Source organism: Henckelia pumila, chromosome 4 (assembly GCF_033568475.1).
Source record: "Henckelia pumila isolate YLH828 chromosome 4, ASM3356847v2, whole genome shotgun sequence".
In the NCBI taxonomy this organism is placed as follows: domain Eukaryota; kingdom Viridiplantae; phylum Streptophyta; class Magnoliopsida; order Lamiales; family Gesneriaceae; genus Henckelia; species Henckelia pumila.
In genome coordinates, this window is record NC_133123.1 from 156,276,102 (window position 1) to 156,302,093 (window position 25,992).

General features: G+C 36.8%; 1 protein-coding gene and 1 long non-coding RNA gene across 7 annotated transcripts; both read right to left on the minus strand.

The window, feature by feature from the left end:
- Positions 1-911: 911 nt before the first annotated feature.
- Positions 912-13,645, minus strand: LOC140894563 (uncharacterized). 6 transcript variants are annotated; one of them, XM_073303114.1, is made up of 24 exons: positions 13,049-13,645; positions 12,700-12,805; positions 9,559-11,308; positions 8,345-8,446; positions 8,183-8,259; positions 7,928-8,005; positions 7,706-7,837; positions 6,961-7,011; positions 6,727-6,870; positions 6,498-6,620; positions 6,289-6,366; positions 5,424-5,516; positions 5,230-5,352; positions 4,392-4,475; positions 4,020-4,118; positions 3,696-3,890; positions 3,210-3,285; positions 2,888-2,991; positions 2,556-2,812; positions 2,378-2,464; positions 2,053-2,283; positions 1,759-1,837; positions 1,592-1,655; positions 912-1,363 (listed from the first exon to the last, which is right to left on the minus strand). In XM_073303114.1, the coding sequence occupies exons 4-24, from the start codon at positions 8,433-8,435 to the stop codon at positions 1,245-1,247; spliced, it is 2,385 nt and encodes a 794-aa protein (XP_073159215.1). In that variant the 5' UTR covers positions 8,436-8,446; positions 9,559-11,308; positions 12,700-12,805; positions 13,049-13,645; the 3' UTR covers positions 912-1,244. The 6 variants fall into 6 exon arrangements, with proteins under 6 accessions (XP_073159215.1, XP_073159214.1, XP_073159213.1 ...); XM_073303113.1 differs by having other exon boundaries at positions 9,559-12,798; XM_073303112.1 differs by having other exon boundaries at positions 9,559-12,805.
- A 10,121-nt stretch (positions 13,646-23,766) lies between these two features.
- Positions 23,767-25,267, minus strand: LOC140867626 (uncharacterized). The gene is made up of 3 exons (XR_012145209.1): positions 24,995-25,267; positions 24,883-24,906; positions 23,767-24,591 (listed from the first exon to the last, which is right to left on the minus strand). It is a non-coding gene; the product is annotated as an uncharacterized lncRNA (long non-coding RNA).
- Between the last annotated feature and the right edge of the window lie 725 nt (positions 25,268-25,992).

A 25,992-nucleotide genomic window follows, 5' to 3' on the forward strand; every position in this document is an offset into this window, starting at 1 on the left:
TAAAAATCTTGCATTAATTTTCATTAAAATTATGAACTTTACAAGTATAATTTTTTCATATATATCGGAATTTTCGGTACCATATACGGTATACGATTTTCGAACAATACATCATACCACCTCTACGCATAACTTAAATTATTCGATGATTCTGTGACGCTTGCACTGTCAAGAGTAAGTCAAATGTGAGAATAACACTCTCAAATCTTTGTCTTGTATTACCTTAAGACCTTCCATGATAGGTAACAGTTCTCCAAGGACCATGTATCCATGATTCGCCGTTTTCCTACCAAATGCCGCCAACACTCGTCCCAAGTCGTGTGCGCGAATCACACCCCAGCTCCACATATTTTCTGACTCTTGAAAGCTAGCATCGACGTCCATTCTTAGATGCTCAGTAGACATCGTGTTAGGAAGTAAAGGCTTGTTCGAGGCAGCCAACCTCCAGAAAATAGCAGAGAAGTTGAGAGGAATAGAACCAGAGAGAAAAGAGAAGATAGCAGAGAAACTCGAGAGAGGGAGAAGAAGTTGCGTTCATATTCATATCTCCAATGGGTTACATGATATGTTGTATTTATACATTTTTTCTACTCACTTTACTAATTACTAAACTAACTACTAACTTCATCTAATTTCTTTCTAACTTCCACACATACATTCCATTTCTTATCGTATTCCATTTCTTATCGTATCACATCGCTTACCATAGTTTTGGTGAACCCTGAAACATAAAATCTCATCGGGCATATTGATATTTTTTTAAAAAATAATAATAATAATAATAAATAAATAAAAATGTATACAAACCTATAGTTTCATTTATTCTTATATTCTTAAGCACCAAAAATAATTAAAATGGTCTGAGATGTTCATACTAATGTACCAACAATGTGAAATGTTCGTACAAATATTTTGTATAAAACTACACTGAGAGTAACATTTCCGGTACATCATAGACAAAGTGGTAATTACCCCATATGATCATTATTATTAGTTATTGAATATAAATTGGGTCCACGAGAATTTTTCATTATCCAACAATAATTGATAGATATGGCGTAACGTAGCACAAGATATTGAAAGAAGGCATTGAGAACTATTGTGAAAAATTCAAGTGTATCAATTGTTAGTGTACAACCAAAATTTTGCTTCCCTTGTGAGCTCTATCAAAAGGTAGCGAGCAAACATAATGTGATCGAATCGGAACCAGAGCTTCATTCCCACTTGACAGTAATTTGCCAGCTTCAAGTTCCTTGTAGCGGGAACCATTGTTGAGGCCACTTCGGATAAGTTCGCTTAAACAAACTCATGCAGACGGTGTCGTGCTGTTGAAGAACCCCATTTAATATGCATTTCATTGCACCTGAAGGAGAAAACAAAACGATAGAGAACAACTTCGTCATGTCATCCATCCATCCAACGGGCACATGTTTCGCGGATCTCTACTCTTTGCAGAGGAAAATTAACAAAAGTTGTAGAAAGGAGAATTTAAAGTGTTTGGATTATATGTTTCTTAGATTTGCATTCAACTCAGTATCATTTTCCACAAAAGTAAACCTTCTCACAAATTTCATTAGGATAAGGAAATTACCATGTGTTCCCACAGGTTCCTTGATTCGACCACGACGGCCACATTTTGTCCAAACTTCAACAGGCTGCAAAGAAACAGAAGATCATTGGGAACAAAAACCATTACACAAATAAATTTCGAATAACTATAAACTTCATTGGTATATTAAATTTTACAGATTTCCTAACCTTGAACCATCTCACATCCTCAGGGTTATGAAACATATATCTCACAGTTGCTTTTGATTTCGATACTCGTTGTGGATAACTGCATAAGATGCATCCTGCTGTATTATTTATTTATCCAATTTTGAAGCATAAATTGAAATGCAAAACCACATTATCAATTCCAAAATCGACGCAGACTGATTATCATAAACGAGGTGCATTATGAACAAGTTTCCTAGGGATCAAAATATCAAGTTAAGAATGTTGAATTTTCATTTTTTTAAGCACACAACAAAAAGTTGATATCTATCATACCCAGTTAAAATAATTTTCTTCAGAATAATCCTGTCAGGGTCTACGGCTCTCAATGAACCAACAGCAGCAATGTTTGGAGTGGCATCGTCTCCCTGGCTCTTGAAGGCTATCAGGGGAAGTGATGAAAAAGAAATCGGAGCATAGATTGAAGCTATGGAAAACCGCCCTGCATGAAGAAACCTCTCCATTTTGTGCTTGTTAGCATAGATACTGTCTGAGGAAAAAATAGGTCTGCAATACCAAAGTTAGAATAAGTTGTTTGTAGATAAGACCATAGAAACATATATATTATTTCTTCTACAGCAACTTAACCAACATAAATTACCGTGATATAAACTGGCGGAAGCCGACATGAAACAGGAGTTCTTCTTTTGCTTTAATAGGAGCAGTATACTTGTCATGCTTCCGAATGCTAGAAATCCAATAGAATTGAATATCGTCAAAAAAACAGCATTTATAAAGTAATAGGTGCAGCAAGAAATCAGATAAAAGAAAAGGAGCACCTGAAATGGAGAACAGAGATTTTAGATTCGTGCCGCAGAAGACCAGAACATATTATTGGCATGGTCTTCACCAATCTGCACAATGTAGATCCAACAGCAACAGAAACTTCCTTGATATAAACCCTTATATACGACCCAACTGGCACAGAGTCAGTCGTGTCTTGTTTCATACCAAGACTTTTTCCAAGTGCATGCTTTTGCGTTCTAGAAAAGTTATCAAATGCAAAAATTCTGGAATACTCAGGTGGCAGAGATTCCTACAAAGTTATAGATCCCTCAGAGACATTACTGACAAAGATCCAGGAAAATTTAATTAATTTTACTGAACATACTTTGGGGTCCCATGAAGAGGTTCTGAAAGATTTGACACCTCTGTACTTGGCAAATCTTTTTCGAGCTGGGACATCTAATGGGGTATCCACTTCATCAGGAAACTCTGTGTTGTAACATATAGATGCAATTAGCAACCGAATGAGAAAGAGCTGGGTTTCAGTAAACAGGAAGTATAGAAGAAAGTCGAATACAATTGCTATACAATTAGCCAAACAACCTTAGACTACATATCATAGCTTATAAATTCATGCAACTGAAAACTAACTAAAAAGTGAAAAATTAGCCACATGTCAGAAAATAAACAAAATACTGAAAAGGTACCTTCATCTTCAGCATGTGCTTCCTTGATTTTTCGAATTTGAGCCTCAATCTGCTCTTTTGTTAGATTCTCACCTTCCTGAAGAAGAAAGTAACCTCATTTACACATTTGGAAGGGGGGTGGGTGGGGGAAAGTAAACTGTTGCAGCAGGCATTAAAAGAATGAGCTTCAAATTGCTTTTGATTGAAGAAATACGGCCCTAACTTGAGTCAGAAAACTGTGGTGTTCCATTAAAATTTATTGATTGAGACTCATCAATGGACAAAGTGAACTATTTCTCATGAAAAAAGACAAAATTACCCATTGGTGACATGTTCCAGTCCAAATAGTGCTCTTATAACTTGTTATTACAGTTAAAGCAGATACAGAATTCATGCCAAGTAACTCTACGTTGTAATGCATTTGGTATTTGCCTAATGTTTAGAGTGCTTGTACAGGTTATTGGCATTGATTGTAGGGCAGACAAGATCAATTGATCAAATAATTACCATCATTGAAGAATCTAAGTCAGTTTCTTCATCAGAATCTCTCAAATTCAGTGAAGCCTGATCCTCGTCTAACTCAAAGTAATTCTCAACTATCTGATCAGAAGAGCAGGCCTCCCCATCCACCACCATACCATCAGCTCCATCTTCATCACCGTCCGGATAATCATCATCAGAATCATCCATAATCCATGCAGCCTGTGAATTTGTTTGCAACAGTCGTGGCATTAAATTACATTGCATAGGTAGCGTGTTGCCAATCTCCATTAAAGAAATTTAACATATAAAAAAAGGTTAGAAATTTAAAGGGAACAAACATGACCACACCTGATATTCAGATGTGCCCTTAGGACGCCTTTTCTTTTTCACCCTTATCTCCTCTTCATACTTGTCAGCTTCAGCCATTTCTGCCTCTGTTGGCCAAGTCTGAATTAGGAAAATAACAACAGGTACATCAGAAGAAATTTTTTTAATATTATTATCATGTTTCCAAGTGCACAACGCCAACATAGCAAACAGCTGCAACACAAGATGCATAAGTAAGAAATCAGTTTATAATTTGATTGAGGATAGCAATCCACGAAATAAAAGCCAAGGTTCCTGATGCCCGAATAGAAGTAAAAGATATACAAATACAGAATTAATTATCCTGAAGCTGAAAATATGTGGAGCACCAATGACCAATTACAAGATATCAACCTGTTCTCCTGACAATAGATCTGGGATATTTTCAATGACCAAAGGTTCTTGCTTCATAGGATCAGGGGTAAGGCATCTCACAACCTGCAATATGCGAGAAAAATAACAAAATGAATACAACTGAAAAGAGAACAAGAGCTCAACCAATAAAGTATGAAGGTAAAACACAAGGCACCTGTGGCAAGACCCAAGTTCTAATCATGACATCTTAAATCTTAAACAACTTAAAAGTGCGACTTCAGATCCCATACCAGTAGCACGTTACCCTACAAAATTGTTCGCCAAGTTTCTAGGCAGCCAGTTAACATTGTAAAATCCATAGAGTAGGTCTATCCTATATTTGTCTTTTCTACACAAAAGGAACCATCTGAGGCTCAAGTAAATAGAGTATCATAGCCAGGATTACTTCTTCAATGACCATCCAAATCCTCCATAAGACAAAACGGATACATAAATCACATAAATAATAACCAGAAGTGTTGACAGTAACATATTAATTCAGCCCCAAAATTTTTTGTGGTGAAAAAAAAATAAAAAATTGGCCATATGTCATTAGCTTTCAATTTCACAGGGTAGCATAGAAAAAATGGTTCTGATAAGTGGTGGTCTTAAGAGAAATGGAGCCCAAAGATAGTTTATATTCCATAGTCATGAATCATGTGTTGCGTAACTATGGGCATTGATTGGAAATAATACGTCCTTTGGTCCATAGATGAGGGTCAGTTACAGCAACTGCAAGTAGTAACATCATATAGATGATTCAACATTCGATAATCAATAGTCAATACTTCATCCAAAGCATATATTTGCATTAAAGTTTAAACAACTAATTACATACCTGTACATCATTTGCCCCCTCTGAGTCCATGAAGTCCCTTCCTTTTTGTACATTCAGAGTACACGGATCCTTGAGAAGTTCAATTTTGTGCAATTGAAAATCCCCTGCACCAGTTACATGTACCTGATCCAGAAAAAGTCAGACACTGACAGATATCATAGAAGTGAATCGCCTACCGAGGCTAAGGATGTCACCAGTTGATTTACTGAGAGACCACAAGCACGAAGATAGCCCGTAAGGACAAGGGTACAATGTTCTGAACTGCAACCGTCGGCCGCAAAGTCAACCTGAGCCAATATTGAAGATTTGAGTGTAAGAATAGCGAGATTCCTTGACTCTGAGTTAAGTAGCATCCAATTTATTATTTTAGTCACACTAGTTAGAAGCCAATTCACATGCAATCTATCAATTTAGACATTGACAAAGTATAGGTGTCCTTGTAACTTGGCAATCTTACATATGACTCCTCACCAATCCATGCAAATGGACATCACTTTATAACGTGATATGCCACCAATGAATAATGATGTTCCTGTCTTCAATTGTAGGATCACAGAATTTTGAGACGAGTCATGAAGATTTGGAAGGTTTAAATTATTTAATATCCACTTCAAAGATGACAACAGCTGGCTTTACAGAAAATCTCAAAGATATGTGACTAGTCGAGGTGTTGTGGCAATTCTAACATTGTCAGTTCAACAAATTGAAATGAACACTACCTTACATTTTCTCATCCAGAATTAATCGATACAATTAAAAAGTAAATTCATTTATTTGATATAAATTAAATATAAGAGTAAAAAACAGTAATCTCAACGTTAACAGAGAAAAGTAAGTCGTCTTCACCACATACATGCATTATGCATCTCAAACTCATTAGCATCGTCATAAACAGGGGTCTCTGAGGGATTTAGTCAAAATTATATTCAAGTGAAAAATAAATAAAATGAAGGAAAATTAGCAACTCAAATGGGAAAACTATGATACAAGCAATTCAATCAACTAAGAGCGAGCAACGGCAAGTTTTACGAGACTACCTAAAAATTTGTTATATTGTACCTTTTGAGCCATAAGGTAAGGCCTTAGGTTTCGCCAATGAGGCACCTTAAGTCTTTGTTCCTTGAAAAGTGAGAGGATCTATAAACGAAAAAGAAGCAAAGAGAACAAGTCTCAGGAGCCAAGAAAAACTGAGGATTGTCGGACAGCTTTAGTTGCCTCAGTTTGATAATGACATTGTGATGCAAAAGACTCATAAATTAACAATTTACCTTATGCAACTCATCTTTTTTATCTGCGGCGTAAAACTTGCAATCTTCTGGAAACTCGGAAGCAAGCTCAGACATGCACATCTTCTTCAGCTCATTTTTTCCTTTCAAGTCATTAGGAAGATCCTACAGACACCTCTGAGGTTTTAAACCAAACTTTCCTTCCAGTATTCTATAACTAACAGAATAAGGGGTGAGGCATAGAGACATGGCAATGGAAAAAATCATATACCCGAATTAGCACCACGGTGCTTGAGAGACCAAGTGTTCTGAATGCCGAGAGACATTGAGATCCAAACGAATCAATAAAACAATCAGAGTCATTCTCTTCAGAAAATGCAATTGGCGATGCGACAAACGCAATCAAATCAGCAATCTACCAAAAAACAAGTGTCAGCATCAAAGTATGGATAATTCAATAGTAATAAGTATTAGATCCAAATTACAAAATGAACCGATATATTACCTTGGCCATTTCCATGCATGCTAACAAATCACCATGAGGTGCTTTCAAGACCTAATGCAGACATGTGAAGTTAATACCCGTCAACTTTCACATTAACGTTATAGATTTGCAAAAAACATTGCCAAGGAAATTATTTGTTATTCTCATATGTCATCATGATTCACATATTTACTAGGACTGAACAGACGGTGGAAATAATTATCAACAAACAACAAGCTCCAAAACTCAAATTGGAACAATGTTAATAGATATTCTATCCTTAGTGGATTTGATGGACGTAGCCGTAAACATCCCAAGTTTCAGCCTTAACCTCTCTAAAGCTCTCGATTTTCAGTTAAAAACCAAACTCAAATTCGAAAACCAACCCATGCCCACAAAATTACATATTTCTGGCAGAAAAAACAACCATGAAAAGGTAAACTTTTAAGCTACCATACTCATTAATATTATTATTATAAAAGAAAGTGGATTGCATATAAAATCCATCACCAACAACATCCCAAGTTTCAGCCTTAACCTCTCTAAAGCTCTCGATTTTCAGTTAAAAACCAAACTCAAATTCGAAAACCAACCCATGCCCACAAAATTACATATTTCTGGCAGAAAAAACAACCATGAAAAGGTAAACTTTTAAGCTACCATACTCATTAATATTATTATTATAAAAGAAAGTGGATTGCATATAAAATCCATCACCAACATACACACAAAATGTTTGGGGACATAGACCAAGTTCTGAACATACCGTGGCTCTCATCTTGTAATCAGATGATGCAATAGCAGGATAATTTGCTCCATTTCTCTCTCCAGACAACAGCGCTAGGATGTCTTCTTCAAGTGAGTTCAAGTTCACCGACGCCGTAAGGCCAAATAGCAACTAAGATATATACACACGTCACAGTGTAATTTTTTTAAAAAAACAAAACAAAACAAAAAACAAAATAGGAGCAAGGGAAAAAGAGCATACAACAACACGAGGAGGACTCATTTGTCCTGACAATGCCCTCTTCTCTTTTAACACCGCCGCCCTCTTCTGTTCCCTTATCTGTAGAGTCATGTTTGTTAACTGGAACTCAATGGAACGATTCGGTAAATTTCAACAAGTAACGCTCCTCGACTCAATTTACCAGTGATTAGCGATATATACCCAGAGCACTTACAACTATAGACATAAAAAATCAAGTAAGTATCACACAATAATCTACATAAATTTTAACGATACCATCTTGTTGCGCTGAAGTCGAGCAGCTTTCGCTCCTTTGACAACATTAAGTTCAGACTTTGACTTATTGATTTTATCTGACAAACAAAAAGAAACTTGGAAATTGAGGTTATTTGTACTCAGAAGAGATGGATAAAACAATTTGCAAATCGAGAACTTCACCTTTTGGAGAAATTTTGTGAACATTGCGGGAAGACTTGGAAGCAAACCGGGTTTTATGGTGTTTGTTCAATTGAATCCTAGCTCCTCCCATGTCGATCAAGCCTAACAAATTTTCTCTAATGGTTATTTTCCAAAGATTGAAGCACGACAACAAAATTCCCTCTAATCAGAATTTGACATGGTTATTTTCCACGAAGATTTAATAGAGATGGCATCGGGCAGGTTTGGCCAAACCTGGGACCACCCCACCACAAAAATCCATCGGGTCCAATCCGGGTTGGACCCGCAATAAATAATTTCATTTTTGTTTTTTTGTAAAACACATCTTTTCAATTCAAAAACTTCTATACAACAAAGAAACCAAAAAATTAAAACATCCATCAAATTTAAATTCCCACAGCATTGAAAAAAAACATAATTCACGAATCCATAATAAAGAACAATCACATAGGGTCCATATTACAATTTACATCTCATAACAGAATAAAATTAGTTGAATCCTAAAGTTACAACCGAAAAAAAAAAAACAAAACCAATTGGGCCATATCTCAGTAGCCAACACATTCTTCATGTTCATCTTCAAGTAGTGTTGGACAATCGATAAATTACAGGCAGTTCAAGTGCCTACAACGAACACCAGAAACAAACACCAGCCTTGCAGAACAAAAAAGAACCTCAAATATCACACACTATACTTCCCATCCATGCACAACAATACGAAGCAAATAGGCAACAAATCATAAAATATGCAAACCAAAGGTTAATAACCCACAATGCGGATAATTGATTTCTTATGAAGTTGATTCATTTATATATGTAAAAATCTCTAACTACATTCCAGCAATCCATAAACAAACATGAATAAAATATCCAATAACAACTGAATTCACAATAGTAAAATGTGAGCAGCAACCTAGATTGTGACAGGTTTCTGGAAAAATTGCCCAACTCCAAACATTTTAAGAAAGTCAGAAACATGATTAAAAAAAATAACCGAACAAAAATAATAAATGGTAGACTCAAGAGACAAGTCTGAAAGAGTGCAACTTGACAACTGAACCAAGACAATTACAACGAGAACATAGTTCACGCCCTTAAAATAGCAACCAGACACGACGGCGAACCACACCTCACCGGCCAAACGCTCGATTCACCTTGATATATTAACAAAACAAAGAAATAGGGTTCGAGATTGGAAGAAAATTGGAACTCACGTGAAAATATGGTTGAGAGTGAGTTGAGAAAATTTGGAACCCACGGCAGCGATCCGGCTGAGGAGGAACGACGGAGGCCGGGCACTGCAGCTGCTTAACGTTTGAGGGGCTGTGTTTAACTAAGCGGACCGTATGGAATAATTAATTATTTAAATTAATAAATTTTAATATTATTGTTTTTTTGAAAGTTATTATTTGGGAAGTGATATATTCATCTAATTAATTTTATAATATAGATATAGAATAAAAAAATATTTAATAATTTATTTGAAAAATTAACGATTTTACATGAAGACAAAAAAAATTTTTTAGGCTTCAGATGGTTAGGGGGCGCCAGGATTTCTAACGGCGTGATTCCTCCGATGCCTAAGTCAGACAGAAAAACATGGCAGAAAAGATAGAGGAAAACATGGGAAACATCATGGGGAAGAAAGTGTAGAAACTTCCTTCCCACGTTGTCTGTAATCAAGAAGAAAACAGTATATATAATAGAAACTTCCATATCCTTTACATAGTTGAGAACGTGTCAGACGTATAGTCCCTGATGTAAGCCCATAATCTGATGAGATGCGGCCCATGATCCCATAATACTAACCAGTCCAGGCCCAGATGTAGATAGTAAATATTTTGAGAAGCCCATATCCAATAATAATTACAAACACCAATTACCACCAATAATATGATTGATGGTCACAAATCCCGATCTAAGTTCATGCGAAAAAATAAATATATCCCGAGATATAAGACGATATCTCGGGATATATCTCATAACATCACTACACCCCCCTTAAGAAGTCGGGCTAGAGTCACCACTCGCTGTCCCGATTTGTTCCCTTCATCCATGAACTTAGACAAGAATGCGCCAATCACCCTCCTGAAGTCGAATCGATCAGTCAGGTAAGAAGATTCTATGCATGCAAGGCCGAGAGAATGGCCATGGACTTATGTTTGACGAGGGGTCGAAATAATATAATAACTGTTGAAGAACATAAAATCCTCGGGTTTGACTCGATAGTCATTGGTGAGTAAATGATCCAATAATCTCCCATGCCAAGTCAATAGACTTGTAGTGCCGAATGCATCGGGCTTTGGTAGGTGTCGGGGCATGGAACATCCCGGGCTTTGATAGGTGCCGAGGCATGGAAACTCCTGGCTTTGTAGAGTGCCAAGGCTTAGAATACCTTGGGCTTTGTAAGTGCCGGGGCATGGAACCTCCCGGGATTTAATAGGTGCTGGGGCATGGAACCTCCCGGGCTTTATAGAGTGTCAAGGGTTAGAATCCCTTGGGCTTTGTAAGTGCCGAGGCATGGAACCTCCCGAGCTTATAGAGTGCCAAAGGTTAGAATCCCTTGGGCTTTGTAAGTGCCGGGGCATGGAACCTTCCGGGCTTATAGAGTGCCAAGAGCTTATATATGCCTTGGGCTTGTAGGGTGCCGGGGCGTGGAACCTCCCGGGCTTATATAATGCCAAGGGCTTATATATGCCTTGGGCTTGAATGGATGTCGGGTCCTGGAACCTCCCGAACTTATAAATAAAGATCTCAGGGCCTTACTGCTAGATTGCATGCCCGATAAATAAATCCTGGCGGGGCTTACTGCTAGATTGCATGCCCGATAAATAAATCTGGCGGGGCTTACTGCTAGATTGCACGCCCGAGCTGTAGATTATGGCGGGGCTTACTGCTAGGTTGCATGCTCAATATCCGAGAATAGGGCCTTACTGCGAGATTGCATGCCCGAACCCGATATGCCTGCAAGAAAACATGAGACCCAAGAAGAAAGAATCTAAGATAATAGCATCTTTAATCTTGAATGCATAATGTAGGATGCGAAATCTTGAAAATACTCCCGAGTCCATGGAATTCGGCTTATAAATGCGAAATGTAACAAATAAAATATCCACAGCTCGTGAGACTCATCACAATCACATCAACAAACTTTTCAAAGTACTGCCTCTCCTTTCCATATTTGGACTAATTAAATTAGTGGACAAAGATGAGGCAATTATTAATTTATTCATGCATTCTTTATAAGAATCCATTCTGGTTTTGTTACCGACAACAAATACCAATGTTTATGGTCTTTACTTGGCACAAATGAATGGTTGCCAATTAGTGCACATATTAGTATGTCAATTTTTGATTGGGCAATTGAAAGTGCATATCATGATGATACACGGTGGCACACCAATTCACAAGGAATTTCACTAACATGAGCAAATCCAATCACATTGGTTTCTGATATGAAGAAATTAACAAGCTTTCATTCTTAGGCTAATTAAAGAAACCAATCGGCCACTAGATTTCGAAAGCTCGACCTTGCTAAATTTGCAAAAATACGGATCACATGCTTGATGTAGTATGTATTCCTCTACAAATCACATAATAGCCATAACACAATTAAGCAGTATAAAATCAATACTTATTTGTTGTAGCAACCAAGGATGAGCTGTTGAGAACAAAGATTATGACCTGAAAGTGATAACAACAAATAACAGATATCCACTTGTCGATGCTTGAAAACCGACCAAGATGTGATGGTCATCCATGGAATTTTGGTTTTGAGTTGAGCAGTCCATATAATCCATTTTAACAAATAGTTCATGTACATGCAAAAGTCGGTGAAAAAATGAGGAGTATTCGGCCGAGATCTCTGCCCGTGATATAACCCTTGAGGTGTAGCACCAAGCCCGCATATAAATTTTATTATGAGATGTCCTACATCTGATATTAATAAACTCCCAAGCATGTGAAGCATGTCACAATATGAGGCTATTTGGAGTCCAATATTTCGAGTTTGAGAAACTCAATTTCATGTATAGACAATAAAATAACATAAAAATCCTTGATAAAATTCGGACAAGCCATATTAAGCACCATAATCATTAACTACCCTCCATGAATATTCAAGCATGCTCGAAAAGGTGTTATAACAACTAACAAGAAGAGTTAGTGGAACTCCAATGACATGTGTACTCTGTACATTCAAATTCAATTTGCATGCATTTAATAATATCTTGTTTCAAATGTGAATATTTAAAGTCAATCGGCCACTAGCTTCAAAGAGCTTAATCTTGCTTATTAATATGCCAAACACACCGATCACATGCTTGATGTTCGAAATAAAATGAACACGAGTGGACCTTCGTGGCTATGTATTGACTTTCCTGAATTTTCCAGGTGTATTCACCTCGTGTTGGCTCGAGCTCTTTGCCAATGAGATCATGCTTCAGGTACAGTCCCTGCACTCTGAAGAAAATATTAAGCCAAAGATCACCATTATATTACCATATTCCTCGGGACAATGACGCACGCCGATTCCATGGATGCGCAATATAGCAGCCATGTAGAACCGTTGTTTACTGGGCAATTAAGGGAGCCCAAAGAAGCACTAGCTGCAATGTCTAGCTTATGTGGGTGCTGAGAGGCGTGAATATGCTGTGAAGAGACAACCAGCAACAGAGATTAAAGAAAATCCATATTAAGCAATACCTCGAACACGTAATATCATAAACAAGAGTGTCTTGACGCAAAGCAAGAGGGATGAACTCGCCCAATGTCACACATAATCAATACGACATATGCATATAAACCAACATCAGAGTCCACCAATAAAAGAATCCTAGCAATAGCTCCAGTCAACCGATAGAATATATAGATAATTGAGAAATTCATCAAATGCACACTGATCTTGGACAATATAAACGTAAGGATAGTAAATCGAAATTCGGTGCCTAGTGCGATCAATAACTGCTAATCTTGGATGAGATATTCTGTCGGCAAAGGTGAGCAAAGTGGTGGAGATGGTGTCTTGTACGAGCAGAATGGGCTCGGACTCAGCAAACTCAATCTTCTTCGCTCTATGATTTTTGTTCTCCCGTGCTTCTCGAGAATTTCTATTTTTATCGGGCCTAAGCCCACGGTAGAGATGATAGGTGGGATTAATTTTCGTTCCACTCCAGCGAAAGATAAAGAAAAGAAAATTGATCGAAGTTACTGGTTAAAGAAGCCAAAGTCGAGATACCCAATCGAAGATCTCAAAGCTACGTTCTTTTTTTTTCGAATGGGGAGAGAAAGAGAGAAATTGAATCTACGTCTCAGACTCAATTTCCCACAGACGGCGCCAATGATGACATCCCAAAAATTTCCTTCGTCATTTTCGTGAATCCTCCGATTATCCTTGCCTGAAAATCATGAATAAACCGGTTAGGGGGCGCCAGGATTTCTCCCGGCGTGACCCCTCCGATGCCTAAGTCAGACAGAGAAACATGGGAGAAAAGATAGAGGAAAACATGGGAAACATCATGGGGAAAAAAGTGTAGAAACTCCCTTCCCACGTTGTCTGTAATCAAGAAAAAAACAATATATATAATAGAAACTTCCATGTCCTTTAGATAGTTGAGAACGTGTCAGACGTGTAGTCCCTGATGTAAGCCCATAATCTGATGAGATGCGGCCCATGATCCTATAATACTGACCAGTCCAGGCCCAGATGTAGATAGTAAATATTTTGAGAAGCCCATATCCAATAATAATAACAAACACCAATTACCACCAATAATATGATTGATGGTCACAAATCCCGATCTAAGTTCATGCGAAAAAATAAATATATCCCAAGATATAAGACGATATCTCGGGATATATCCTATAACATCAATCAATATATCCAAAATACCCCTTTTTTCAATTTTTTGTTTTTTCCATATTTCTTACTCCTTATCCCCACATTTCCAATAACAATCTTTGTCAATTCCAGTTTTTTTTTTTCATAATTAACCTAACCTGTTAAGCATAAAAATTTATATACATTGTAGTTATTATTTTACACACCATTTCTAGTAACATAGAAAGATATTGAATTTTATATGAACAATACAAATTTTTTTAAAAAAATTACGATATAGTATTCAGTAATTTTCAATCGATGTACATATTTTTTATTTTATTAGGCTTTAAAACGAATCGCGACACAAAATTTTATAGGAAAAAATTAAGATATAGCATTCAGTAATTTTCAATCGATGTACATATTTTTTTTATTTTATTAGGCTTAAGAACGAATCGCGACACAAAATTTTTGGCTACATCAATATGTAATAATGTTTTAGCGAAACACTTTGATTATTTGTTTTCTTACCATATTTGAGATTTTTATTATGAATAAATTAAAATTTAAAATATAAAGTGAGAATTGATATAGTATGATTCTAGAAATGTGACGATGATATGATAAATAATTAATTGATTAAATAATTTCAAACTCAACTCAATATGTATGCATATATAATTATATACTGGTGATGTAGCACATGCGTTGCACGTGCAACATATTATATATATATATATATATATATATATACAGAAATGATACCCTGCACACCCTTATCTTGCACACCTGTGGGCGCCTGCCAACGTGGCGCGCCCACAACCACACAAATTTTTTATTTTTTTTTTTACAAAAAACGGCTGACCAATCATGAACCGCCACGTAAGCGGTGTCCATGTTACCCTGCACCCTAGGGGTGCAGGGTATCAAAATTATATATATATACATATTTTTTTTTTAAATGTGGTTGAGTTTTTTTTAGTGAGAAAGTTCTGTATAAATTTATATCAAAGAAGGGCAAAATACAAAAGAAATTTTGGTGTGTTAATGTCATACCAAAAAATAGTTTTTCTTAGGGGTGTGCAATCGGTCAAAACCGAACCGACCGAACCGAAATTAACAAAACCGAACCGACCGAAATCTTTTTTTGAACAACCGAACCGACCTATTTTTAGCGACCGAAATAACCGATGTTTAAAAAAAAATTTGAATATCCTAAATAATCCTCAAATCCATTCCAGACAAATTATTGATGCTTTGACACAGTCCCCCAATTAAGAAAGCTCCACAAATCAATAATGTCACTCGAGATAAGCTACATCATGACCATCGAGAAGATACAGTTGGTTCGATCAAAAATCAAAAACAGATTTACCTATTTTCGAAAAACAAAAACCGATTAGCCTCTAACCTTTTTAGTCCATTTTGGTTCAAAGAGAAAGAAGTTGTGGCTAGACTCCATGGAGACTGGAACGCAGAAAAATTGAGAGAAAGAAGAAGAAGATGCAGAAGAGAATAAGACGACGCCAGGGGGCAGGCCCAGGATGCAGTTGGAAGCCACGCGCAGGTTGGAGTTGGGTAGGGCAACAAATGATTTATATTTTTGGGTTTTGAACATGTTAATTAAAGCCAAATATAAATAATCTGAATTCAAAGAAAAACCAGGCCTAATAATCATTTTTTAAAAATATATATATTAAAATCGGTTTAATCGGTTTAACCGAGTTTTAAAATTGAAAACCGAAACCGAACCGAATAAACCGAATTGACCGATATTTTTGAAAAAAAAAAACCGATCGACCGATTAAACCGAACCGAATTTCCGATTTAATTCGGTTCGGTCGGTTATTTTGGTTAAACCGATATTTTGCTCACCCCTAAAACTTTTTCTAATGCTCTCAGCCTTTATATAATAGTATAAATTTAATTTTATGGAGTACGCTTAACATTTAATATTTAATAATTGTAAAAAAAACTTCTTATTAAATTTCATATCATGTTTAAATTTATAAAATATCGTAACCAAATCGAAACTTTCAAAATGCAAATATATATCATGCTCCGCACATAACGTGTGTACTCAGTATTTTGATCTATAATGACAACTTGAGTGATAATTTTGTGAATCACTTTGTATTGAACAAAACTGAAAGGGCCCGTGTCCTGATTTAATATTTAATGATCAAACAACCAGGATTAATTAATGTAAACAGCAAAAACAAGTTAAAAATTTGCGTTTGGGCCTACAGAAATTTCGGCATGACCTATTCGTAAATAGGATATCCCAAAAACCTGTACAACACAACCAGCAATATATACTCGAAAATAGAGTCACAACTCCAATTTACAAACCTATAGCCGCACTGGCCAGAACTAAACACATGCAGAGCCGGCAAGGCTCGATCACACAAATAACAATTCAAAACAAAGTCCAAAACTATTTATACAGATACATAGGGAATCACCCCGGCAAATATAAAACTCGCTAAACTGATATATATACATATATCTGGGAACTCGACTCCACGCTCGCCTCACTGGGTACCACTAGATGACGCTCCACCAGATGCGTCAAATCCCCCTGGATAACCTGCTATGGAATCACAAACAACCACAACATAAAAAGAAAACAGGGGTCGGACCCCAGTACGACGAACTATAAAAATTACGACAAATATAACTGACATGAATAAAATCAAGTACAATGCAATGAAATGCAATGTAATGCGTGACAGGTATCAATGAAATAAGGGATACCAAAAGGAGTCCAAATAATCATATCACAATAAACTCAGTGGCCACCCGTGCCAGGAACGCAGCAGACCTCGAATCATCACTGCTAATCCATACACGTAGCATCGGAGGGTGACAGGAGCGACCCGTCCAGCCTCATGCTGTCATCAGGAGTATCGTACATAGCATCCAGAGCACGGTTGCTACTCGCTCAGTCTCGTGCTAACTCAGGAGTGCACTAAATAATGTCACTCGCTCCATCGATGACTCAATACATCTCAAGAGATCAATATCAATAGCAATCAAAGGAGTCAAGGCTCAACGTGCTATGAAAAATTATAAATGAGTGAATGCAATCATATAATCCACATAAGCATATAAAGCACATTATCACTCATTACAAAATACTTAATATCATAACATGCCATTATAGGCGTCGTAATATAAACAGCTCATACGTACCTCAACCAATTCATAATTTACCATAGAAATTATCCCAAATATTTCTCGGATATTCCAATCCCAAATTTTCAGAATCTGTAATTCCAGAAAAATTGCTCATAAATCCTAAAATTCATATTTAATTATTAATGACCAAATATCGAATATACGACTCTAAAAGTTGAATTACCTAAATATAAATAATCTGAAATTGTCCATAATTAGTTACTAAATCCTAAATTACTATAAGACAATTCTAACACAGTGAAACATTTAAATAGTAATTGCAATAATCCTAAAAGTCAAAAATCCCCAACTACAATAATCTGAAATTTCGAAATAATGCTAGAATAATTTCTGAAAAATAGCCAATACCTCCAATCGAGTCCGATATAATACCTACAACCAATAATAAATCAAATATTAATTATCGGAAGTCGATTGAATCAAAATTCCCAAAATTCAAAACACTAATCTCGAAATCTACCTCAAATATTTGAATTAGAGGTCTAAACCGAAACAACAACCCTCTAAACTCCGGCGGCGATCGGCGACGGCGAACGGCGGTGAACGACGGCGGCTGGTGCGACGGGTTTCCGGAAATCTCAATAAAAATATGAAATATAGGTACCGAAAGATATCTCTCGTCGAGAGGATTCCAGAACTATATTTACTTTTGAAATCCGGCCAAAAACGAAGGAGATACGAAGATTTGAAGCGATAGGAAAATTTGAAGAAAAGAAAACAAAAGAAACGAAGAAGAAGACGCGACGCAGGCGGATGAAGGAGAGAGAAACGGTGGAAAATAGCATATATATATATATCATATATCTGTATATGGATATGTATTAGTTTAATGTGTATCTTGTTTTATTCATTCGGGGTTAAAACTTGATCCGGTTTGAGTTATTTCAACTCCTGTGTGCTCTCAAAATGCATGTTAATATCGTGTATAAACCGATATTTCTAAATACATATTTTTTTTAACACACAAATTAATTAATATAGTAAAATCGGGTCCTTACATTTCTCCCCCTCTTAAAACAAGATTTCGTCCTCGAAATCAAACACACATCAAACTTATACACATAGTCAAGCATCTATCACTGATAGTACATAGGGAAATCAGAGTACATGGCATAATTCATGACATTGTCAAATAAATGAGGCCATTCTTGACGCATTCGAGACTCCAATTCCCATGTAGCTTCTTCTCTCCCATGTCTACTCCATTCCACCATAACCAAAGGAATCGTTTTGTTCCTAAGTTTCTTTTCTTTACGATCAAGAATCTGCACTGGATACTCAACATAGCTAAGGGAACTATCCAACTCCACATCATCAGCCCTCAAGATATGAGAAGGATCTGGTTCATACTTCCGCAGCATAGATACGTGAAATACATCATGTATCGCAGACAAACTCTGCGGCAAGTTCAAACGATACGCCAAAATACCAATCTTCTCAACAATCTCGTATGGACCGATATAACGAGGAGCTAATTTTCCTTTACGCCCAAATCTCATAGTACCACGAAATGGTGATACTTTCAAGAAAACAAAATCGCCAACCTAAAATTCTAAAGGTCTACGTCTGTTATTAGCATAGCTAGCTTGACGATCCTGGGCTGCTTTCATTCTTTTCCTGATCAGGTCAACTTTTTCTTTCATCTCTTGAATAAACTCTGGTCCTGACAACTGTCGTTCTCCTACTTCTTTCCAACAGATCGGAGATCTACATTATCTGCCATACAAGGCTTCAAATGGTGCCATCTCGATAGATACTTGGTAACTGTTATTGTAAGAGAATTCCAACAAAGCTAAAGATTCTTGCCAACCACCACTAAAATCCATCACAACAACTCGTAATAAATCTTCAAGCATCTGAATAGTCCTTTCAGATTGACCATCTGTCTGTGGATGATAGGCAGTACTCATGGCCAATTTAGAACCCAAAGCTGATTGCAAACTAGACCAAAACTTAGAAGTAAATCTGGGATCACGGTCTGATACTATAGTAACTGGCACACCATGTAATCGCACTATCTGATCAATGTACATTTTTGCCATTTTCGTATATGTCCAAGTAGGATCATATGGAATAAAATGGGCAGATTTAGACAATCTATCCACAATAACCCAAATGGCATCACAACCACGATTAGATCGAGGTAGGTGTGTCACGAAATCCATAGTAATGTGTTTCCAATTCTACTGTGGTACTTCAAGACTAAGTAACATACCACCTGGTCTCATTCTTTCAGCTTTAACTTGTTGACACGTCAAACACTTAGCCACAAAATCAGAAATATCATTATTCATACCTTCCCACCAGTAATGAGCTTTCAAGATATGATACATCTTTCTAATTCCAGGATGTACACTATGTCGACTACAATGAGCTTCTCGTAGTATATTGTCTTTCAAATCTATCAAATTCGGAACCACAAGTCTACCATTATAACGCAAACATCCATCAGAAGCAACAAGAAATTTTCCTGACTGACCAGCTGGAGTTAATTCTTTCAAATAATGAATATATGGATCAGTCTTTTGTGCTGCTTTGATTTTCGAAATTATTCGTGGTTCAACTTGTATAGATGAAATTATGAAATGATTACCTTTAGCTCGATAAGTCCATCCTGAAGTTCTCAAATGCTCATGAACTTTAGAAATAGTTAAAGATGCCAACATCTTAGTATGAACTTTTCTGCTCAAAGCATCTGCAACTTGATTCACGTTTCCTGGCTGGTATTGAATATCACAGTCAAAATACTTAAGTAATTCCAACCATCGACGTTGTCTCATATTCAAATCAGACTGTGTGAATAAATATTTCAGACTCTTATGATCGGAATAAATCACAAACTGTTCATCGTACAGATAATGACGTCATATTTTCAATGCATGCACAATGGCAGCCAATTCTAAATCATGAACTGGATAACGAGTCTCATGTGGTTTCAATTGACGAGATGCATACGCAATCACGCCTCCATTTTGCATCAAAACACAACCCAGTCCATTCAAAGAAGCATCTGTACAGACAACAAATCCACCTGAGCCTGAAGGTAATGCTAGTACTGGAGCCGTAGTCAATTTCTCTTTCAAAGTTTGAAAACTAGCTTCACATTCCTCAGTCCACACAAAACGTCGATCTTTTTGCGTCAATATAGTCATAGGCCTAGCTATTTCAGAAAATCCCTTGATGAAACGCCTATAATATCCAGCCAAACCCAAAAAGCTACGAATTTCAGAGACATTGGTTGGTCTGGACCAATTAAGAACAACTTCAATTTTACTAGGATCGACAGATACCCCTTGTGCTGATATCACATGTCCTAGAAATAATACTCTATCTAACCAAAACTCGCACTTAGAAAACTTAGCATATAATTGTGATGTTCTAAGTTTCTGAAGTACTAATGTCAAATGTTCTTTATGCTCCTTCCTTGACTTAGAATAAATCAAAATGTCATCAATGAAAACGATAACAAATCGATCTATAAACTCCCGAAACACACGATTCATTAAATCCATAAAAACCGCTGGAGCATTAGTCAACCCGAAAGGCACAACTAAGAATTCATAATGTCCGTAACGCGTTCGAAATGCTGTCTTGGAAACATCTTCCTCTCGAACTCGAAGTTGATGATATCCGGAACGAAGATCAATTTTAGAATATACAGATGTACCCTGCAACTGATCAAACAAGTCATCAATTCGTGGCAAAGGATACTTATTCTTCACAGTAGCCTGATTTAATTGCCGATAATCGATGCACATTCTCATCGTTCCGTCTTTCTTCTTCACAAACAAGACTGGAGCACCCCAAGGTGATACACTTGGTCTAATATAACCTTTTTCCAGCAAATCTTGCAATTGCGTCTTGAGTTCTTTCAATTCTGCTGGAGCTAATCGATATGGAGCTCGAAAAATAGGACTTGTCCCTGGCATTAATTCAATGCTAAGATCTATTTCTCTTTGAGGCGGAAACCCGGAATCTCATCAGGAAATACATCAGGAAAATCATTAACGACAGGAATATCTGAAACTTTCAATTTCTCTTCCTTCGTCGCATCAAGAGCATAAATCATAAATCCTTCATTTCCTATCGACAATAATCTAAACATTTCCATTGCCGATACTAATGGAATGCGAGATTGTGAATCACTACCATAAAAATTCCACTTATTGCCATAATACGGTCTAAATCTCACAATTCCATGGAAACAATCAACCGTAGCTCTATAATTTATCAGTGTATCCTTACCCAAGATACAGTCAAAATCAGACATAACTAGTTTGATTAGATTGGTTATCATGATCTTATCCTCAAATCTAATCACACAATTCAAAATTATCTCATTAGACATCAAGAAAACACCAGCAGGAGTAGCAACAGACACAGTATCCAATAACGGAGTAAAAGCAATCTCATGCTCATCAGCAAATGTAACAGATAAAAATGAATGAGATGCTCCTGTGTCTATCAAGATACGTACATGATACTCAAAAATATAACAAATACCTGCAATAACTCCCCCAGGTGCATCTTGCGCCTGATCCTGAGTCATAGCATGGACTTGAGCCTGCTGTGGACCTAGAAAACGCTGCTGACTCTGAGGAGATGGATACCTAGGCTGCTGAGTGGACTGTACTGGAACATAAGGCTGTGTAGGAGCAAACTGTGGTACAAGAGCATATGGTCTGAATGATGGTCGTCCAGGAAACTGGCCAAACTGTTGTGGCTGAAATTGCTGTCTTCCAGCATTTGGACATACTCGAGATAAATGTCCAACCTGCCCACAAGTATAACAAGTTCCTGGAAATCCTGTACAATGTGCACTCAAATGCTTACCACCACATCTGTCACAGTACACCCTACCAGACGATCCAACTGAACTTTCTGCACGACTACCACTGGAACTCGATGAACTAGACTGTTGTTTCTTTTTAAATGGTTTCTCCTTAGCTTTAAACTAAGGCCTTTTCGCTTGCTGAGAAGATTGAATAGGCTGATATGAAGGTAAACCTATTGGTGTCTGTGAACTACTTCCAGCTCCTTGAGTACTAGCTGCTAGGATTGATTGTGGTTCACCCCTGAGTAGACTTGCTTCAATTTTCTTGGCCTTTTCTACTGCTTTCATATAAGTAGATGGAGTTCCAGTAGTTACCAACGTATGGATCGTTCGTGTAAGCCCCTTCAAAAAATGTGAAAGCTTTGACCGATCATTCTTTGCAACATGTGGGACATAAGGCAAAAGAGCAGAAAACTGAGAAGCATATTCAGCAACAGATTTATTGCCTTGCACCAACAGATTAAATTCATCTTCTTTAGCAGAATAGTATGATGGTTGTGCATATTCTTGTGCAAACTGCTTACAAAATACTTCCCATGTGATTTTTTCACCAGAATCAGAAAGTGTTTCTGCTGTCGTTTCCCACCACAGTTGCGCTCGGTCTTTCAGCTGAAAAGGAACTAACTTCAGTCGAATGTCATCAGGATATTCTAATCCATTAAACATATTGTTGAGACTTTTCAACCAACTAGCAGCTTTCTCACTTCCTTCATTGCCAAAGAACTTTTTCGGACGCAACTCCTGAAATTGAGAAATTATTAATCGTATTCCTCCCATTTTCTCAGTCAATTAGGCTACTGGATCAGCCTCAGCCTGAATCGCTTTTCCTTTGTCAGGATTTACCCGTGGTTGTTGTTCCACCTCTAATTCCACATCTTTCGGAGGCTGAACAGCTGGTCGACCACGTCTTTCCCTGACAATATCATCAAGATTTCTAACATTTTCTGCTGCAGACTCTTCTACAACTTCCTTCCCTTTTCTACCTCTTCCTCCTGGTGCCATTCTACAAGACACAAGGATTTAATACAGGAAAATATATCTTAACAAACAGAAAACTATGATAGGAACTCAGAGTTCTAATAGAATTCATAAACTAATTCTAAAGCCAAGAACTACTGGTTCTAACAAATACGTTAAAAAATAAACACCACAAGTAAGTCACGTAAAAACAAGTAGTCACACACATACGCAACCATTTTGTTAGTGTCTAAACTCGAGTGTCCTAGACTCTAGTTCGAGCATATCCCAGTATACGCTCTGATACCAAATGAAAGGGCCCGTGTTCTGATTTAATATTTAATGATCAAACAACCAGGATTAATTAATGTAAACAGCGAAAACGAGTTAAAAATTTGCGTTTGGGCCTACAGAAATTTCGGCATGACCTATTCGTAAATAGGACATCCCAAAAACCTGTACAACACAACCAACAATATATACTCGAAAATAGAGTCACAACTCCAATTTACAAACCTATAGCCGCACTGGCCAGAACTAAACACATGCAGAGCCGGCAAGGCTCGATCACACAAATAACAATTCAAAACAAGGTCCAAAACTATTTATACAGATACACAGGGCATCACCCCGACAAATATAAAACTCGCTAAACTGATATATATACATATATCTGGGAACTCGACTCCACGCTCGCCTCACTGGGTACCACTAGATGACGCTCCACCAGATGCGTCAAATCCCCCTGGATAACCTGCTATGGAATCACAAACAACCACAACATAAAAAGAAAACAGGGGTCGGACCCCAGTACGACGAACTATAAAAATTACGACAAATATAACTGACATGAATAAAATCAAGTACAATGCAATGAAATGCAATGTAATGCGTGACAGGTATCAATGAAATAAGGGATACCAAAAGGAGTCCAAATAATCGTATCACAATAAACTCAGTGGCCACCCGTGCCAGGAACGCAGCAGACCTCGAATCATCACTGCTAATCCATACACGTAGCATCGGAGGGTGACAGGAGCGACCCGTCCAGCCTCATGCTGTCATCAGGAGTATCGTACATAGCATCCAGAGCACGGTTGCTACCCGCTCAGTCTCGTGCTAACTCAGGAGTGCACTAAATAATGTCACTCGCTCCATCGATGACTCAATACATCTCAAGAGATCAATATCAATAGCAATCAAAGGAGTCAAGGCTCAACGTGCTATGAAAAATTATAAATGAGTGAATGCAATCATATAATCCACATAAACATATAAAGCACATTATCACTCATTACAAAATACTTAATATCATAACATGCCATTATAGGCGTCGTAATATAAACAGCTCATACGTACCTCAACCAATTCATAATTTACCATAGAAATTATCCCAAATATTTCTCGGATATTCCAATCCCAAATTTTCAGAATCTGTAATTCCAGAAAAATTGCTCATAAATCCTAAAATTCATATTTAATATTAAAACATCCTATTAATGACCAAATATCGAATATACGACTCTAAAAGTCGAATTACCTAAATATAAATAATTTGAAATTGTCCATAATTAGTTACTAAATCCTAAATTACTATAAGACAATTCTAACACAGTGAAACATTTAAATAGTAATTGCAATAATCCTAAAAGTCAAAAATCCCCAACTACAATAATCTGAAATTTCGAAATAATGCTAGAATAATTTCTGAAAAATAGCCAATACCTCCAATCGAGTCCGATATAATACCTACAACCAATAATAAATCAAATATTAATTATCGGAAGTCGATTGAATCAAAATTCCCAAAATTCGAAACACTAATCTCGAAATCTACCTCAAATATTTGAATTAGAGGTCTAATCAACCGAAACAACAACCCTCTAAACTCCGGCGGCGATCGGCGACGGCGAACGGCGGTGAACGACGGCGGCTGGTGCGACGGGTTTTCGGAAATCTCAATAAAAATATGAAATATAGGTACCGAAAGATATCTCTCGTCGAGAGGATTCCAGACTATATTTACTTTTGAAATCCGGCCAAAAACGAAGGAGATACGGAGATTTGAAGCGATAGGAAAATTTGAAGAAAAGAAAACAAAAGAAACGAAGAAGAAGACGCGACGCAGGCAGATGGAGGAGAGAGAAACAGTGGAAAATAGCATATATATATCATATATCTGTATATGGATATGTATTAGTTTAATGTGTATCTTGTTTTATTCATTCGGGGTTAAAACTTGACCCGATTTGAGTTATTTCAACTCCTGTGTGCTCTCAAAATGCATGTTAATATCGTGTATAAACCGATATTTTTAAATACATATTTTTTTAACACACAAATTAATTAATATAGTAAAATCGGGTCCTTACAAAACCTCTATAAAGTAAAGAGGATTTCTCTAATATCAATTATTCCAATTTCTTCATTCCTTTTGTTTTAAAAAAAATATTTAAACAAAAAGTGTTTTTTTTAAAAAAAAAGGTTTCTTTATTAAACTATCAGATATTATATATATATATATATATATATATATTCAATTATTGAATCCTGAGAGGATAGTGTCGGTGTGATGGAACAAAGACAAAAGAGTTCCAAAACCATGGGCGCAACCAAAGAATCCAGCTCATACATTTCTACTCAAGGGACCAATTTTTATTACTATCTCGTGCTAAAATTAATTATATCTCTAGCCTTTTAATAAATAAATAAATATATCTGTAAATATTAATGCTCTAAATAAATGATAAGATAGCTTTCTCTAAAATTTATTCCCATTTATTAAAACTATAATGCCAAGCAACTACTCCAGAAAAATTATTTTTAAAGACCATG